Source organism: Heptranchias perlo, chromosome 10 (genome assembly GCF_035084215.1).
Source record: "Heptranchias perlo isolate sHepPer1 chromosome 10, sHepPer1.hap1, whole genome shotgun sequence".
NCBI classification, from domain to species: Eukaryota; Metazoa; Chordata; class Chondrichthyes; order Hexanchiformes; family Hexanchidae; genus Heptranchias; species Heptranchias perlo.
In genome coordinates this window covers 59,716,028-59,735,863 of record NC_090334.1, presented here as the reverse complement: position 1 = coordinate 59,735,863, position 19,836 = coordinate 59,716,028, and the positions used below count along the sequence as shown (strand labels likewise).

General features: G+C 40.8%; 2 protein-coding genes across 2 annotated transcripts in view; one reads left to right on the top strand and one right to left on the bottom strand.

The window, feature by feature from the left end:
* Positions 1-7,398: 7,398 nt before the first annotated feature.
* ppm1aa (protein phosphatase, Mg2+/Mn2+ dependent, 1Aa) overlaps positions 7,399-19,836 on the bottom strand; it is a 136,602-nt gene continuing 124,164 nt past the window's right edge. The window contains exon 6 of the mRNA XM_067991896.1: positions 7,399-7,617. Within this exon, the coding sequence (XP_067847997.1) occupies positions 7,585-7,617 (33 nt within the window). The 3' untranslated portion in view covers positions 7,399-7,584. The remainder of the gene's footprint in view (positions 7,618-19,836) is intronic.
* Positions 9,174-15,582, top strand: LOC137326167 (protein SIX6OS1-like). Its single transcript, XM_067991042.1, has 3 exons — positions 9,174-9,233; positions 11,678-11,738; positions 14,753-15,582. The coding sequence occupies exons 1-3, from the start codon at positions 9,186-9,188 to the stop codon at positions 14,908-14,910; spliced, it is 267 nt and encodes an 88-aa protein (XP_067847143.1). The 5' UTR covers positions 9,174-9,185; the 3' UTR covers positions 14,911-15,582.

The window sequence follows — 19,836 nt, the reverse complement described above, 5'->3', positions numbered from 1 at the left end:
TAATGTCCTATTAGCTTTGTTAAACTCTCTGTCCCTTCCTGACACACACTGCTTGTTTTTACCCAAATCGCTACTCTGCCCTACAGCCTTGACCTTTCTCTTTAGACTTATAAATTTACCCTTAGCTGAACCTTCCCCCATTCTTATTAGTTTAAAGCCCTATCTGTACATACACTCCTTACCCACCCGGAGCTGTGTAATCTCCTGGGAGAAGCAAAAGAAACCAGATTAAAAACCCAGGCCAATTAGAGAGACAAACACTGGAACATTCCTTTCCGACCCCTTAGGCAATCAAAACTAGTCCAGGAGATCACATTGACTTAAAGACGAACTGCCTAACATCCAACCTAGTTCTGCCCTTACATAACTTGAAAGCGTGACCCCTGGTCCTCCCTACCCTATCCTGTTGAAATAATTTGTCCAAATAAGAACAATCTAATCCCTTCATTATTTTATAAACCTCAATCAAATCGCCCCTGAGTCTACACTTCTCTAAAGTATATAGACCCAGCTTATTAAGCCTATCTGAGTAGCTAAAGTGTTTTAAACTGGGAATTAATATTGTGCTGCTCCTCTGCACCTTTTCCAAAACTTCAATATCCTCTACCATGTGAGGGGACCACAACTGGACACAGTATTTTAAATGAGGCCTAACCAAGATCTTGTAGCAGGACAAAATGATACTCATTCATAGGTACCATTTTTTTTAGTAATTAGGGGAATAATGGCTAGTAATTGAATTTCTACCTCCCATTTCTTTTCCAAGTTTCGCTTATTAAGAAATCTGACACACTCCGTCTGTTATTGACAATATTCATTGTGGCATTTCTCCATTGCTCTTAAGAAGCTGATGTAGTTGCTTCAGCAGTATTCTTTAGTAGTGGGGTAATATTTTCCATGCTTACCACGACCATTCCTGGTTCAGGCCTCCATATTAGGCCCATGAATGTTGAGTGTGCCTCATCTTTTCATTCAGAAGTACTACTCACTGCATTATTTCTGTGTACACCAGTGATTTTCCTGGAGTTAAGGTAGTACCAGCAGAAGCATTCGTACTGGTGTTAGGGTTATCAATGGGGGAGGTGGTTAAAGGTCCCTATTACATGCTCAGTGGAGGGCGGAGAGTATGATAAATTGCTCAGGTGGGGAGGATTCCAATAATTTGCTCAGGAGCTGGTGCGGCAGGCTCCACCGCTCAGCGCATGCTTGCTGTATGAACTTGGCTCTTCAGTTCCTTTTCTGCTTTCTCTTAACAGCTCTCTGCGCTCAATCCTTTTATATTTGCTGTTTTTTTTGTTTTTCTGCTTTTCCATTTGGGACCTTGCTGGCGTTTCCTGATTAACATTATTTACTCCGTGAGTAGCAGCCTTTGAATCAAATCTACGAGTTCTTTCCAAAAAATGTTTTTCGTTTGGAATTTACATTTTTTTCACCATGTGTTTTGGAACTGCGATCACTCATACTGATTGACAGTACCACATGCTTTTTTTAAACGGTCCCTGTGCTGCCGATATTGATTATTTTAGGGAATTTGGGCTGTCACATAACGTTACTTTCAATTTGTCATGTAATGGTAGTGCCACCTACTGTTGCAATTTTTTATATATATTAGATCATTTTCTCCTCTTGTTTTATAGGCACAAATTGAGCTAAAGTCTATGAGTGGTGACCCAGAAGAGACTACAGATAATGCACCACAGATTTTTCCAAGAACACCTGAACAGATTGAGGCAGGACAAAAGGAATTTGAAATGTAATGATATAGTTACTGACACAATTTTATTATTATGCATTAGAAATCATATTCATGTTACAAAAAAAAGTAAATTTTAAACTTTTAAGTGTAAAACTTTTGTCTTCCTTTCAGAGTGGAACATATTCTTCTTCATTCATTCAACCTTTGTATGTAAAAACTAGAAATCAACCTGTCCTCATAACAGACAGTCACTAAAAACACTTCCATTCCATAAAAAAAATTCCCCATTGAACATGCTATCCCTTTAAGAAACGATAGTGCCTGACGAATCATCATACTTATTTCCACAGCTGTTGTCCATAACCTTATTTTGAGGCAGACTTCAGCTCATTTTCTCCCGATGTACGCACTGTGTCAATTCTTTTGGTTCCCACTCTTTTAGCATGGTTCATTACATTGTCTTTTAGTAACAATAGTTATTGAGGCCTAAATTCCTTAGCTGAAAAATAAGGAAAAATCATTTCTATAGCTTTCTTTATGTATGACATAGTTGGTGTTTTATGATGGCAATTTGGGTATTAGGAATGAGATTGAGCAATCAGCCTTTAAAGCGGAAGAAGGTAATCCCCAGGATTTTACTTTCCAGGTAATGCTAAGGTGATATTGGTCTCATATCATTTTTTTAAAAATGTTCTTTCACAGATAGTTACTAAGGTCTCTAACCTTTAGATTGAAATATTTGATGGTACTTTCTACATCATTATTCGAAGGTTAGAGCTTTCAAGAGTTTATTAATGGTACTGCTTCACTATTCTAATATTTGGTGTGTTTATTACTACTTTGAACGTTTCCTAGATTCAAAACAATAAATGAATGGGTGACTGGCTGTTGCCTGAGGGAGAGGTCCCAATTTTTTTTAATGGTATTTACAATTAAATCAGGCTGTGTAACATTCACAGATTTATAAGTTAATATTGCATGATATGATTTCACCCTTGTTGGCTCTTTTGCCCTTGGTATCTTCAATTTTATCATTAATGATGAATTTCTGACATCTAGGAAGTGAGAAATTTTCTTGGGGAATAAAGTTTTAATGTATTTGGGAAGAATTTTTTTTTAAAGTAGATTAACAAGACTGTCCACTCTTTATATAGGAGGTATATCAATTGAATTAAAAACATAAAATGCTGGAAACTCAGGAGGTCAGGCATCATCTGTGAAGAGAGAAACAGTTAACTTTTCGCGTTGATGACCTTTCATCAGAACTCAATTGAATTACTCATGCCAAGTAGTTACATTTGGTGGTCATCTTGTCATTGCACAGATGATATTTTACCTTATAAAGGATCTGTCACTAATTTTATTTTATGGTTATATTTCTATTTAGATCCTCCCAGGCCACCATCTCAAGCTGAAAGACAAGCGGGCATCCTTTTCCTTTTAACATATAACTGCCAATGGCACAAGCTAGCAGGGGACATGCAATAGTAGCTAGCTAAAATCTTATCCTCTCCCCTACCATCTGTGGGGAGGCTCCTAGTTTTCATTTGGCAACTGTCACATCAGTGTGACAAAAATTAGTAACTCAGTGGAGTAAATGATTAACCTCTATTCTCATCTCTCCTTGTGGCCCAAGTTGGTGTTTCAGCGTTTTGTACCACCTGGTCATATTTATGTTTCTAAAAAGAAATGCCTAAAACAAAACTGTAAATTTTGCATTAGGAATTCTAACTTACCCCATGAGGAAACACCATCAAAATCACCTGGTTTTTGCTTCCTGAATGCATCCACACCTGAAACACCTGGATTTAATTTATTTGGAAGGACAGCATTTGGCTTATCTAACACCCCAGAGCAGGTAAAAGTAAAAATATTTTTTGTAACATGTAGTAGCATTTTGAGATTTTTTTTTAATCTGTTTGGCCTGCAAGGGATTTTGGTTTAATTTATATAAGGTTGTTATGAAGTGAGATTCAGTTGACAAAGGGTTAACTCCCAGAAAAACATAAGCTATCTAGAAATAAAAACAGCAACTGCTGGAGAATACTCAGCCGGTCAGGCAACATCTGCGGAGAGAGAAACAGAGTTAATGAGGGTAATCTTAACCCCCAAGAATGGGTGGGTTGGGGGTGGGTGGGAGTTGAAAAAAGTTGTTTTTTTGGGTCGCAACCACAAAATTTTCAGACTGCATTCCCAGTGGGAAGCCTGTACTTTTATGCGCCGATGTTAAACCCGGAAATAAAGCCGGGTTGCGGTCGCGACCCAAAAAATAACTATTTTCAACTCCCACCCGCCCCCAACCCACCCGTTCTTGGGGTTTAAAATCACCCCCAATGTTTCAGGTCGATGTCCTTTCATCAGAATTGGAAGATGTTAGAGATTAACAGTATTTAAGCAATTACAGAGCCAGGGAAAAGGGGGGAGGGAAGGAAAGGACAAAGAGGAAGGCCTGTGATTTGGGGGGTGGGGGGAAGAAAGGACAAAGACGAAGGCCTGAGATAGGGTGAAAGGCAGGAGTGATTAAATCACAAAAGGGATGATGGTGCAAGGCAAAAGGAGTTGGTCAGGCCAAATAAAGAAACAAAAGATGGGCCATAGAAGGTGTAAATGGTTGCAGTACAATAGCAGAGGGGAGGGAAGCATGGAAAATCTGCCAAAGAGGAGAAGGCTCCCGTGGTCCGGGAATGCAGTGGAGAAAGATGGGTAGACACCAAGAGTGCAGATGACCCCGCCAGCCGTGTACCGATAGGGGATCCCCACCCTAAGCACCAGCCCATACCTCCTCCACTCCCAGTAGCTCTGGTGCAGCCATCCTCCATTACCATAACCTGCTGTCCGCAAAAATGGGAGCGGTGGTTAAGATATAAAGTTATTAAACTCAATGTTAATGCCAGAACGTTGTAAAGTGCAAATAGAAAGATGAGATGCTGGTCCTCGAGCTCACATTGAGCATCATTGGAACTGTGTAGGACAGCCAAGGACAGAGAGGTGGGAGTGGAATGGAGAATTAAAGTGGCAAGCGACCGGAAGCACAGGGTCAAGCTTATGGACTGAACGGAGGTGTTCAGCAAAGCGATCACCAATCTGTGCTTGGTCTTTCTATTGTAGAGGAGACCAAATCGTGTGCAACGAATACAGTATACCAAGTTGGAAGAAGTACAAGTAAATCGCTGTTTCACCTGGAAGGAGTGTTTGGGGCACTGGACGGTGGGAAGGGAGGAGGTAAAAGGGCAGGTGTTGCATTGCCAATACTTCCTGGGAAGGTGCTGGGGGAAGGGGAGCAGGTGTTGGGGGGGTGATGGAAGAGTTGACCAAGGTGTCACTGAAGGAACGGTCCCTTCGAGCTGCTGAAAGGGGAGAGGAAGATGGTGGTATCGCGCTGGAGGTGGCGGAAATGGTAGGGTGGAAGATGAGGATAAGGGGGACCCGAATCATGATTCTGGGAGGGAGGGGAAGGGTGAGGGAGGAAGTGCGGGAAATAGGATGGTTACGATCGAGAGCCCTGTCAACCACAGTGGAAGGGAATCTAGAATGTTGTTTAGATCATGAGGACATAACATAAGATAAGAACATAACATAAGAAATAGGAGTAGGAGTAGGTCACGTGGCCCCTCAACTTTTCGACCTCAACTCCACCTTCCTGCCCGATCCCCACATCCCTCGATTCTCCTAGAGTCCCCTAGAGTCCAGAAATCTGTCCACCTCAGCCTTGAATATATTCAACAACTCAGCATCCTGAGCCCTCTGGGATAGAGAATTCCAAAGATTCACAACCCTTTGAGTGAAGAAATTCCTCCTCATCTCAGTTTTAAATGGCCGACCCTTTATCCTGCGACTATGCCTCCTAGTTCTAGACTCTGCAGACAGGGGAAACAACCTCTCAGCATCTACCCTGTCAATCCCCCTCATAATCTTAAGGGATAAATATTGGCCAGGACACCGGGGAGAACTACTCAGCTCTTCTTCCAATAAGATAAGAACATAAGAAATAGGAGCAGGAGTAGGCCATCCGGCCTCTCGAGCCTGCTCCACCATTCAACAAGATCATGGCTGATCTTCTACCTCAAAACCATTTTCCTGCACCATTCCCATATCCCTTGATGCCTTTAATATCTAGAAATCTATCGATCTCTGTTTTGAATGTACTCAATGACTGAGCCTCCACAGCCCACTGCGGTAGAGAATTCCAAAGATTCACCACCCTCTGAGTGAAGAAATTTCTCCTCATCTCAGTCCTAAACGGCCTACCCTTTATTCTGAGACTGTGATCCCTGGTTCTAAACTCCCCAGCCAGGGGAAACATCCTCCTTGCATCTACCCTGTCGAGCCATGTAAGAATTTTGTATGTTTCAATGAGATCACCTCTCATTCTTCTAAACTCTAGAGAATACAGGCCTAGTCTACTCAATTTCTCCTCATACGACAATCCCACCATCCCAGGAATCAGTCTGGTGAACCTTCGTTGCACTTTCTCTATGTCAAGTATATCCTTTCTGAGGTAAGGAGACCAAAATTGTACACAATACTCCAGGTGCGGTCTCACCAAGGCCCTATATAATTGCAGTAAGACATCTTTACTCCTGTACTTAAATTCTCTTGTCATAAAGGCCAACATACCATTTGCCTTCCTAATCGCATGTTAGCTTTCAGTGACTCATGTACAAGGACACCTAGGTCCCTTTGAACACCAACATTTCCCAATCTCTCACTATTTAAAAAATACTCTGCATTTCTGCCTTTCCTACCAAAGTGGATAACTTCACATTTTTCCACATTATATTCCATCTGCCATGTTCTTGCCCAGTAACTTAGCCTGTCTATATCTCCTTGAAGCCTCTTTGCATCCTCCTCACAACTCACATTCCCACCTAGTTTTGTGTCATCAGCAAACTTGGAAATATTACATTTGGTCCCCTCATCCAAATCATTGATATAGATTGTGAATAGCTGGGGCCCAAGCACTGGTCCCTGCTGTACCCCATTAGTCACAGTTTGCCAACCTGAAAAAGACCCGTTTATTCCTACTCTCTGTTTTCTGACTGTTAACCAATTCTCAATCCATGCCAGTATGTTACCCCCCATTCCATGTGCTCTAACTTTGTTCACCAACCTCCTGTGTGGGACCTTATCGAAAGCCTTCTGAAAATCCCAATACACCACATCCACTGATTCCCCCTTATCTATTCTACTAGTTACATCCTCAAAGAACTCCAATAGGTTTGTCAAACATGATTTCCATTTCATAAATCCATGTTGACTCTGCTAAATCCTATTATTATTTTCTAAGTGTCCTGTTATCACATCCTTTATAATAGATTCTAGCATTTTCCCTACTACTGATGTTAGGCTAACGGGTCTGTTTTCTCTCTCCTTCCTTTCTTAAATATCGGGGTTACATTTGCTACCCTCCAATCTGCAGGAACCGTTCCAGAATCTATAGAATTTTGGAAGATGACAACCAATGCATCCACTATCTCTATAGCCACCTCTTTCAAAACTAGTTAAATTAGTTGGAGTACCCAACTGTATCAAAATTATGTATTCTCGCATATCAGATTAGATTGAGAAAATAGGGAGTCGTCCAACACTTTCTAGAGATATTTGCGCCTTTAATGTTGGAATGGTTTTCATTCAGGGGTGCCCAGCAGGGGGCATAATTGAACAGGCAGTTTAGTTGCTGTAGTTCCCACACCAATGGGAGAGGTTTCTCATTCAAGCAGTAAGTTTGGTTGGCAACTCGATAAGCAAGTCCTCAACATACAAAGGTCAGGGAGAGGTCAGAAGTCAGCCTTCATCTTTGTTTCTTTCCTGCACTCTGGCAAAGGCAAACTGCAGTAGGTTTGAGTGTGATGGTATGGTCTTGGCTTTTTAGATAAGTGCTGATCAACTTAGGGATTTCTGACTTGTAAAGCAGGTTTAGCCTGTAACAAAGAAAAGTTATGTAATCTGTTATTTTGATGTTACAAGGAATGATACAAAATAGGCAAATCTCTGTGAAAATGGTATTCAATTCATTCATATACTTCACATAAAACAAACCAGTTTGTTTGTTCATGATTGGCTATGTCTCAGTTCACTTTCTGAAAGATAGGAGAAACGTACATGGCGGCATTTGCAAAATCACACTATCCCATATACACAATGAGCCATCTTATTGTTACGGTCAATGTTCATGCTATCATTTATCTAGATACTGGGCAGTAAAGGTACTCTCCAAATTAACATACTCAACATGCCAGGATAGAAAGAAAGAAAGAATTTGCATTTAATTAGCACCGTTCACAACCTCAGGACATCCCAAAGTGCTTTACAGCAAATGAAGTACTTTTCAAGCGTAGTCACTGTTGTAATGTAGGAAATGCACAGTCAATTTCCACCTGCAATGAAATAAATGACCAGATCATCTGTTTTTTAGATGTTGGTTGGGGATAAATGTTGGCCAGGACACCTGGGAGAACTACCCTGCTCTTCTTTGAATAGCGCCATGTGATCCTTTATATGCATCTGAGAGGGCAGACTCAACCAAAACGTGGCATCTCCGACAGTGTAGCACTCCCTCAGTACAGCACTGAAGCACGAACCTAGATTAGGTGGTCAAGAGTGGGACTTGAACCCATGTCCGAAGTTCTGTTTTGTCCTCCTTTTTGAATATGGGCACCATGCCAGTCTGTTTCCTGACTACTATTACCTCATCATAATGATTGTCAGTGCCTCACATATCTCCTCTCTGGTCTTTCTCAGAACTCTTGGATAAATTCCATCCATCCCTGGGGATTTATTTGTTTTGAGCTCTTTTAGCCTGTCTGGTGATCACATCCAGTTTCTTTGCTCTCAGTTTCAAGATTGGTCATATTACAATCCAGTTCATTGGATGAAAATGTTAACCTAAGCCATGTTTTCTTCCTTTTAGCCAAAAACGTTATTATGAATATCTCGGAACCTAGGTGCATACTAAGAAGATTTAAAGTTTTGCACCGAGCGCAAATTCTCTGTCACAAATGGAGTTGTTTCCCTCAGAGCCTTCCCTTTGATCACAACTTTACTATATGTGAAAAGTGCACTTTCATTTATATATCCAACTTTTTTGACATTTGGATTAGTCTAATATGCATATATTTGTATCAAAGTATATAGAATGATGGAATTCTTCAAAGAATCTAAAAAGTATGTTTTGTGTAAGCATTCAGGGAGGTGTCCTATATTACTTGTTGACATAAAAGAAATGGGACCTAGATCATTTTAAATCAGCATATCATCTTAAACTGAAATGCCTTCTTAGAAAGTGTTTGAAAGGAAGGCTGGTTGGATTCCAGCCAGAAAGTCCCCTGAAGGGACAGGCATTTTCCTTCTGAATTTCAAGGTTGAATAAGCTACATTTTACTGCGAGTAATAACGAGTAATCTACCTTATCCTCCTACTTTAATTATCAAATTATTAGTATGTGTTTAAAAATAATTATTTCACTGCATTTCAGGTGACTGACAATCAGATGTCTGCTAATCAGTTTGAGTTCTCAAGTTTGTTCTTCAAGAAAACGGTAAAAACCAATGTGGTTGTAAACTTTTATAACCAGTTGGCACAAATGAATATGCACATGTATTTGTTTATAGTATTTATGGACATTGAAAGTCCCTGTTAATCATTTATAGTAGGGAAAAAAATAGTTTTGCATGTGAATGATCACCCTGCACGATTCTAGAGTATCTTAGAGTCATAGAGTTATACAGCACGGATAGAGGCCCTTCGGCCCATCGTGTCCACGCCGGCCATCAAGCCCAGTCTAATCTAATCCCATATTCCAGTATTTGGTCCGTAGCCTTGTATGCTATGGCATTTCAAGTGCTCATCCAAATGCTTCTTGAATGTTGTGAGGGTTCCTGCCTCCACAACCCTCTCAGGCAGTGAGTTCCAGACTCCAACCACCCTCTGGGTGAAAAAGTTCTTTCTCAAATCCCCTCTAAACCTCCCGCCTTTTACCTTGAATCTATGCCCCCTTGTTATAGAACCCTCAACGAAGGGAAAAAGCTCCTTAGTATCCATCCTATCTATGCCCCTCATAATTTTGTACACCTCAATCATGTCCCCCCTCAGCCTCCTCTGCTCCAAGGAAAACAAACCCAATCTTCCCAGTCTCTCTTCATAGCTGAAGCGCTCCAGCCCTGGTAACATCCTGGTGAGTCTCCTCTGCACCCTCTCCAAAGCAATCACATCCTTCCTGTAGTGCGGCGACCAGAACTGCACACAGTACTCCAGCTGTGGCCTAACCAGTGTTTTATACAGCTCCATCATAACCTCCTTGCTCTTATATTCTATGCCTCGGCTAATAAAGGCAAGTATCCCATATGCCTTCTTTACCACCTTATCTACCTGTTCCGCCGCCTTCAGGGATCTGTGAACTTGCACACCAAGATCCCTCTGATCCTCTGTCTTGCCTAGGGTCTTCCCATTCATTGTGTATTCCCTTGCCTTGTTAGTCCCTCCAAAGTGCATCACCTCGCACTTTTCCGGGTTAAATTCCATTTGCCACTGTTCCGCCCATCTGACCAACCCATCTATATCGTCCTGCAGACTGAGGCTATCCTCCTCGCTATTTACCACCCTACCAATTTTTGTATCATCAGCGAACTTACTGATCATACCTTTTACATTCATATCCAAGTCGTTGAGAGAGAGAGAGAGAAAAAAATTCTAGTAGTCACAGGTGGATTCAGATCCAGGTCCCAGAGATGGAAGAACTGCACTACCCAGTCTCTGAGAGAAACTTTCATGGCAGTTTTGTACTGGAGCAACAATAATGGCATTATCACTGGTGCAAAATGTTGTATTTGACCTAGAACAGTCGATCCACAAGTAAAGATAACAGCCTGGAATTTTCTGAAAACTTACGCCACAAAAAATAATTGGGTATTTTGATTTCTATGTTGAGCACTATCTTATTAAGTTTCTGAGAGACCGCATTCATTTCACTCTTTGCAACTTGCAATTGTTTTTTAAATTAGCTTTTCTCTGAAAGTTACCTTTGATTTACGATTAATATCTGAACCGTACAAAGCAATCATCTGCTCCCAATGTGGTAAAGGTTTGTTTTACTAAACCAAATATAATTATATTTTAAAAAATCTTTTATAAGGAACATCCCATAAAAATGTTATGTAATGAAACAATTTCTCTCTCTTCCCCACACAAAATATGTAATTTTAACTGCAAAAACATACAGGTCTAAAATTTTTAATGAAGTTCTAATGGTGTGCATGGGATGTTATCACACAGTTTGTACTAAGCTTCCTGATTTTGATTATGCCATCATCGGGAGGTACTGAGCGCAGGCCAGGTGCTACCTTGCAGGGAAGAGGAACAGTTAGAGACCAAGGGCCCCGAGATCATTTTTAGTATTGGAAGAGGTGTAGGAGCTGGTCACTTGGCTGCCTTCTTATTTAGGAAAAATATATGTGCCCCAGAAATAAAGAAATGTAATAAATTAGGAATAAAAAGTTAACATTAACAATTTTAAAATTAGAAATGCTTGAAAAATTAGGTCTGTTTTCATTAGAACAGAGGAGATTTTGATAGAGATGTTTAAAAAGGGATGAGAAACAGTAAATAGAAACAGACTATTTTCAGCAATTGAGGGATCTAGAATGAGGGGACATAGATGTAAGATTAAATGTAGAACTTTAGAAGTTTACAGCAGAGAGCAGGATATTTTTTTTTTTACACAGAGGGTCGCGAGGCTGTGAAATGCACTCCCGGAGTTAGTGAAGTAGAGATCATGTCAACATTTAAGAATAGGTTGGATAGGTGGTTGAAGGGGAAAGGACTAAAGGGATATGGCAAAAGGGACTAGGACAACTACTTGCATGGAGGGTATACACCAATGTGGACCTGTTGGGTCAAATGACATGTTTCGTGTTGTAATCTATATAATTGTATGGCATTCTGTATGAGATTATAATCTCATCTTTCTGTTACTTTTTTTTTCAGCCTGAAAAGGGTTACTCATCCAACATAACAAGCAATCTTCAATCACCACAGAAAAATATTGGTACGTAAACTGGGCCCAGAAAATCCCAGCCTACAATCCCGGCAATCTGTAGTCAGTAGGCTACAGATAGGCTGATGACAGATGCCTGCACCATTCTCCTTCAGACCCCACAAGAAAAGTTTAGGCCTCCCCTTCCCCTGGCTACTCCACTTCCAGAACTCAAGACCCTCCCAAAAACCCCTCCCTGTAACTTCCATCCTGGCTGGCAACCTGCTGCTGCCCAAAATTACGCTCTACCCGCTGGCCAGCTGCCACTTTCCATCTATTTTGAGTGGCCAACTAACCAGAGCATGTGGACGAGGCCTGGGAGTTAAAATTGCCCAGGCCTCACTCTCTTAAGTTACAGTGGGGTTTGGTGCTCGCCTCGGCTCCCACCTGCCCAATTCCTGCTCCAGGTTAAAATCGGGCCTTAACATTTGAAGAGCCAAATTTCAATGCCCTAGTTTGAATGTGATGTAAGTTCATCATAGTCACTCTGGCACCTTGCCAAATGAGTTCTTACTCCAAACACTAACTATGGGGGGTGAAATTCCTTCTACTGATAATTTTAACAAAAAAGTCAGTATTAGTATAAAGCAGGAAATATTTTAATTTTACATTAAAAATGATACATTTTGATTAATTTTAGGACACTATTTTTGTTTAACAATTTTTAGATTTATAGTCTTAAAAAAAAAAGCACAGGAAAATTAAATGGCACTTGGGTTTACCCATATTCAGCAGACCCAATCTGATTATTACTTCCATGAAAACTACTTGAACGGACTCCTTCACTTGTAATAGAGAGATTCTGCTTTCTCCATGGAAGCACTCTACCACCCACTTCATAGAAGCACTGAGGTAGCTTTTTGTCTTTACAGACTGGGTGTTAAGTATCACCTGGGAAAAGTGCAGAAAGGAAAATCTGCATGTCTTCCCTCGCTGGACTGCTGGATAACAATGGCATGCTGAAAACTCTCAGAAAGCAGGCATTCACGTGAAAAAATATTTGTTGCTGATCCCATACCAGTTGGACATTGAGGAATTCTGTTAAAGGAATTCAGTGAGTTAATAAATGTGGCCTGCAATGCAACAGGGGTCTCAGCTAATACCCCTGAACTTTGGGGAAGTCAGCAATATTGTAGAACTGTATCACCCTTTCGTGTTGTTGCCATGTTGTCATACCAAAATTGGTGACATCCTCAGCTGTCCTAAAAAGGACATCTGTCATCTGGCAAATGCAGACATGGACTGCACCCTGGCTAATATTACACATGTCCTCAGTAGCAGCCTAGAAGGAGCCAATGGCATAAAAGTTGAGGGCAGTAATTATTTGACTATCACTTTCAGAGCTGTTCAGGCACTGGATCTGGGCTCAAAGTTTTAGTCTAAAAACTGACACAGGTCATCCAAGGCTTGATGAATCAAAGTTTCCTCAGATACAACCCTGCCCTCATGTCATTGTACAAGGGCCTAGAAATGCACACAGGTGGATATGGGGTGAGTTAATCTCAGTCTAATCCTATGCTGCCAGATATGCCTTTGCTCCATTAGGTCACCAAAGATTCCATTGCTCTGGCAGTTTAAAATAGACCACAGCAGATCCCCAACAACAAAAATTCCAAAGCACTCCAAGCTAGGCTTTTAAAAATAAAATACTTTCACTAGGATCATCTGATCCTGGGTATACAGCAGGCCTGATATATGCAGACGTTCTTTCCATGTTGTCCAATGGGAGTAGTAATGATGAGAATTGGTATGTATCACATCATCCCATCATTATCATTTGATTTGCCTATGTCCACAACAAAATGTGGATGTAGGACACTCCCGTCCCATTTCCAGAAGAAATTTCATTCACACCAAAACAAGGCAGAAACCCAATGAGAATGGGTGCCTCCCCAAAATCCACTCTAGTAAAAGAAAGAACTTGCATTTTATATAGTGCCTTTCATGACCTCAGGACGTCCCAAAGCCCTTCACAGCTAATGAAGTACTTTTGAAGTGTAGCCCCTGTTGTAATGCAGGGAAACGCGCAGCCAGCTTGCACACAGCAATGCCCTGCACGCTGCGATGAGATAAATAACCAGATGATTTGTTTTAGAGATGTTGGTTAAAGGATAAATGTTAGCAGGATACCAGGAGAATTTCTCTGCTTTTCTTCGAATAATGCTTAGGGGTCTTTTACAGCCACCTGAAAGGGCATCCAGGACCTCATTTTAATCTCAACCAAAAGATAGTGGCCTTGAAATTCGTTGGCACCGTGACTGTTTGACAGGTGCAAAATGGACGCCTAAGTGTCCAATTTGCCGGCTGGTGTGCATATGCCTATCCTGTGCCAGAAATGCTATATTGGATCAGGCTCCTCCTTAGATGTCCAGGCCGTGCACCGGAAGTATTCATAGAGTTATACAGCACGGATAGAGGCCCTTCGGCCCATTGTGTCAAACGGTAACTAAAATATTTAAATAAGAGTCCTATGCTTGTTGAACAAAAACTTTGTAGGATTACTAGGATAGGCAAATGAGCACAGAAGACAAGCGCAAGAGTGATTCTTAATTATTTTGGTTAACTGTTAGACACAGCTGGAATTGAGTTGTTGGATAAATTTGTTTTTTGTCCTGGATTTGTTTTTGGTGTTTATGTTTGTAGTGAAATGCCTTTTGATAGCACTGTTGATGACTCCTTCCATTATTTTGCTGAGGATTGAGAGTCAGCAAATAGGACTGTAATTGGCTGGGTTGGATTTGTTCAGCTTTTTGTGGACAAGAAATGTTCCATATTGATTATGCTCCAATGAAGCGACTTAGGATATATTGCCACGTTAAAGGCGCTATCTGAATGCAAGTTCTGTTGTTGTTGTTGTCCAATTTTCCAATGCCCTAGCGTCCATTCTTCATCTATGCAACAGGTGCAGCTAAACAGAAAATCAAACCTTATGCCTTTCGATTGTATCTACCTTGTAATTCACTCATGTCTAAATATTGTTATAGTTCAGGAAAATGTCTTTTAAAATGTTATTTTGATTTTTGTAGGGATGGAGAGTCCATCAAATGAACAGGCATTCACATTTTCTTTCCACTCTGACCCACCTTCAAATAATTTTGAAAACAGCAAAGATGAATTCAGTTTTGGTTTCTCATTTGGACAGGATCAGAGGTCATCTCAGTCGGGTCTTTTCAAATTCTTTTAAAGCTGGGCATTCTTTACAGCCTTTGAATCAGATTAATAGTAGATAGATCAAAAAGTATTTATTTTCCTGCTTTGCATACAGCATTATAACATTTGTGTGGGTAGTCATTTAATTGAAATAATTGTAATATGATTTTAAAATCTTGTTATTTTGTTTTTGACAATGATTGTTGCTAATATAGAGGTCATTTTAGCAGTTGCTGTTATGTCATCTGAGCTGCCTCTTATCTTGGAGATGACTGGCTGCTATGCTGAAATTCCCCAAGCAGGAAATAACTCGTAAATTTGGGAGCTGTCTCAGGCTAAAGTACTGTTATTTCACCAGTTGTATTGATTGCATATCCAGCTGGCATGAATTGTTAGTTCTGTGACTTTACACAAACAGAAACATTGCAAATTTGTTACCAGCTGCTGTACAGAAAAAACATGCTCATTCAGTTTGATTCTACTCTGTGAAAGTGCAAGGCTAGTGACTTAAATAGAGGAACATTCCTGCAAAGCCTCAGTTTATAGGCAGAGTGTCTCTTGGGCAAATAGTGCCAATATATTGACTGACAACATAGCAACTCTGGAAATATAATTTTTTTCACAGTTACTACATAAGTATAATAAAATTCTATTATGCAGTTACTTGATATGGCACTAATGCCACTTGGTATCCTAAAGTGTTGAATTTGTTAGTGGCAACAGAAAATAAATTTCATATAGTACTTTTTATTTGTGCGAATTATATTTATTTACCACCAAACTGCAAAAGTCTTATAGAAATTTATATTTGTATATTTAATTCACCAAATCTACTGACTGCTTGTCAATCATGATGTTTTACAGTAAAGAGACTGGAAAAGCAAAACTGGACACAATACAAATATCAAACACATAAAATGTAATTCTGATTTGAAAGGAGTACTGTGAGGAGAGGAAGTATTGTCAATTCAAAGAGTATATCCACAGTTTTTATATTTAAGAAAGAGGCCTGGAAATTCCCAGGGCCCCAGTCTGCTGGCATAAGTGCGCCTAAGTCAGAGATGAGGGCATTTGCATAACTAGGGTATGCTGCCAGCATAATTTGTTCTGGATTTTGAGCAGTTGTGCTCTGATGTCTAAGTTCAGCCAAGACTTTGATAGCCAGAATGCAATAAAGATCAGTATTTGTGAACGTTGTGTCTGCAGAGGAAGGAGAGCATTCCAGTAGCTTTTATGTTTCATACAATGGCCCAGAAGTTTTGATTATAAATTCCAGTTTTGTCCGTAAGATTTGTTTCGATTCTTGAGCATCTGCGAGTGTTTTTGAAGGCTAGGCTCTTCTGCTGTCAAACTCCAGTTCATCTAAAATGTACATTAAAACACTTTATGCATTTTGAATAGTCATGGCAGCTAAACACAAATAGAACCATGCTTTGGGGATTACAGCAGGTGGCAGGCTGCATTCCATGTTGGTCTTTTCACAAATATCACAAAATATGCTTATTCTGTTCACATGATTGAAGATAGCACCGGCAGTAATGATGAACTGCTTCATGGTAGCCATTTCTGAAATGTCCGTTGCATATGACGTGGCAACTTGCTAGAGATGACCAGAACATGAAATGCAAAGCAAATGTGGTTTGCAGACAAACTTTATACATTAGACAGCCAAATCTGAATTTACAGCTACTACCCCTTGCTGTGTACAGTGGTACTGTTTTAAAGCTGTGCTCGCCCACATAGCAACTGTCTGACTATTTATGGCAGTGACAAAATCCAGATCAAACAACACACGTACAGACTTCTTCACAACAAAGAACAAACAAAATGACTATTGCTGGTTACCCATTTTCAACGGTTTCCTTAATTTTTTTCATTCAGAACCATATTACACAAATATTTTCTGGTGAGGCATTGGGCATAGTTTTTGCTGCTGGACAAAATATCCTTACAAAATCACCAAGTGGGGCATCAGCAAGGCTTATTGCCTGGCTCAATGAACACAGGGCAAAGGTGAATTCACGTACGATTAAATCCTGATGAGCATGTGAATACTCCATCCAAAGCATTTTTGCTTGTGGTTTCATCTCATTGGAACCTCGTTATCCAGTGCTCCTTTATGCAGTCTGCACAAGCATCCAATCAACTGCACAAAATTTGCAGCATGCACTCCGCCCCATGATCTTCCACTGCCTTTAGTTTTGTTTTGCTCACTTCAAAATCCCCCTTGTGCTTCAATACATAATCTGCCACTGATTAAGTGGCAGAGAAGTGTAGAGGAACAGAGGGACATTGGAGCACATGTCCACAGATCAGGTCGATAAGGTGGTTAAGAAGGCATATGGGATACTTTCCTTTATTAGCCGAGGCATGGAATACAAGAACAGGGAGGTTTTGCTAGAACTGTTTAAAACACTAGTTAGGCCGCAGCTTGAGTACTGCATACAGTTCTGGTCACTACATTACAGGAAAGATGTGATTGCACTAGAGTGTACAGAGGAGATTTACAAGGATATTGCCCGGGCTGGAGAATTTTAGCTATGAGAAAAGATTGGATGTGCTGGGGTTGTTTTCTTTGGAACAGAGGAGGCTGAGGGGAGATTTAATTGTGGTGTATAACATTATGAGAAGCCTAGATAGAGTGGGTAGGAAGAAACTATTTCCCTTAGCAGAGAGCTCAAAAACCAGGGGACATAGATTTAAAGTAATTGGTAGAAAGATTAGAGGGGAGTTGAGGAGAATTTTTTTCACCCAGAGGGTGGTGGGGGTCTGGAACTCACCGCCTGAAAGGGTGGTAGAGGCAGAAACCCTCATCACATTTAAAAAGTACTTGGTTATGCATTTGAAGTGCCGCAACCTACAAGGCCACGGACCAAGAGCTGGAAAGTGGGATTAGGCTGAATGGCTCTTTTTCGGCTGGCACAGACATAATGGGCCGAATGGCCTCCTGTGCTGTAAATTTCTATGATTCTATTCCATGATCTGCATTTTCTGTCCATCATCATCAGTGAACAGAACAAAATTAAGCAGCCAACTGTACTTCTTCCAGCTGCTAAATGTGCTGCACATGTTGGGCCACAACTCAGCAAGCTACTTGAACAAAGACAATCCCAATCAACTTTTTTTTTTTAAAATGACTAATTTTAAAGCCTCCATTTCTTTTCTGATGAAAGCATATGCATCACATGACCTCAGCACAGCAAGCACAGCCAGTGTGCTGACATCACAGATGTGATACACAAACATCACTGTTACCAATTTTCAGTCAAGAAAACAACAGAATATTTTACAGTTCCTTTGGCAAATTCAGGAAGGAATCAGTTTTTACCAATGCACTGTCCAGAAAAAAAACATAGGACTTATGCTGATGAAATGTAAAATCCAATTTAATAATCCTTAAACATACAGCACATCACTATTATTTTGCATACTCTTTCAGGGCTGTATAATAGAACACCACCAGGTCTGTCCAAGCAATGGAATATTTGCTTCAGCATATCTATGGCATGCTTTATTTGTATCCCTGTGAGGCATGCAGTAGATTATATTTTCTTGTAGCCACTGTTAGTGGATTTTGGACAGGTGTCATGAGCCATAACTCAAGAGGGCATCCCTGGTTCCCCAGTCTTGATATTTAATCAAACGATGGTGGCACTGCTGCCTACCGTGGGATAAGTCAGTTGTGGTACCTCACATCCACATGCATGATGTGCTGATAGTCACGTGCAACTTGTACATTTAATGAATGGAAACCCTTGCCATTCATCAATGTCTTAACATTGTTGAAAGACGCCCATAGCACCACAAGTTCCATCAATGAGTCCCTGCATTCTTGGGAATATGGTCACCTGGAAAAAGTGCAGAACTGCTACCGATTGCTTTCCTTCAGAAAAGTGATAACATTATTAGTCTTAGCAAACAAGGCATCAGTCACCTGAAGATGAAGATGTCACTCAAGGCAGCTTGAAAGGAGCTAGTTGCATAGAAGTTCCAGACAGTAGTGACTTTCTGTACCGTGGGCTGAGTCATCACAGTCCAGCATAAAATGTTTAGGTTGTATAGTAGGAAAAAAAGTGCCTCAGACATGCCCCAGTAACTGTGGTGAGGTTTATAGACCCTTGGGCAAGAGTGGGTGAGGTCAGGCTGCTTCTGACCTCCTGTTAATATTGCTGTGGATTTGTCATAAGAATATAAGAAATAGGAGCAGGCATAGGCCATTCGGCCCCTCAAGCCTGCTCCACTATTCAATTAGATCATGGCTGATCTTCAACCTCAACTCCACTTTCCTGCCCGATCCCCATATCCCCTGATTCCCTTAGAGTCCAAAAATCTATCGATCTCAGTCTCATGTACTCAACGACTGAGCATCCACAGCCCTCTGGGGTAGAGAATTCCAAATATTCATGAGCCTCTCTGTGAAGAAATTCCTCCTCATCTCTGTCCTAAATCCTGAGACTGCCCCCTAGTTCGAGACTCTCAGCATTTACCCTGTCAAGTCCTCTCAGAATCTTATATGTTTCAATGAGATCACCCCTCATTCTTCTAAACTTCAGAGAGTATAGGCCCATTCTACTCAATCTTTCCTCATAGCACAACCCTCTCATCCCAGGAATCAATCTAGTGAACCTTCGTTGCACTGCCTCCAAGGCAAGTATATCCTTCCTTAGGTAAGGAGACCAAAACTGTACACAGTAGTCCAAGTGTGGTCTCACCAAAGCCCTGTAAAATTGCAGCAAGACTTCCTTACTCTTGTACTCCAACCTCCTTGCAATAAAGGCCAACATACCATTTGCCTTCATAACTGCATGCTGTACCTGCATGTTAACTTTCTGTGTTTCGTATACAAGGCCACCCAAATCCCCCTAAACACCAACACTTAATAGTTTCTTATATCTCACATTTCCCCACATTATAATCCATCTGCCACCTTCTTACCCTCTCAACCTGTCGATATCCCTTT

Bases quoted from the DNA above. Each gene is read 5' to 3' on its own strand.
- LOC137326167 (XM_067991042.1), top strand. From the start codon at position 9,186: ATGTCTGCTAATCAGTTTGAGTTCTCAAGTTTGTTCTTCAAGAAAACG. The intron at 9,234-11,677 runs GTAAAAACCAAT...TTTTTTTTTCAG, and splicing joins GTTTGTTCTTCAAGAAAACG to CCTGAAAAGGGTTACTCATC. The intron at 11,739-14,752 runs GTACGTAAACTG...TGATTTTTGTAG, and splicing joins ATCACCACAGAAAAATATTG to GGATGGAGAGTCCATCAAAT.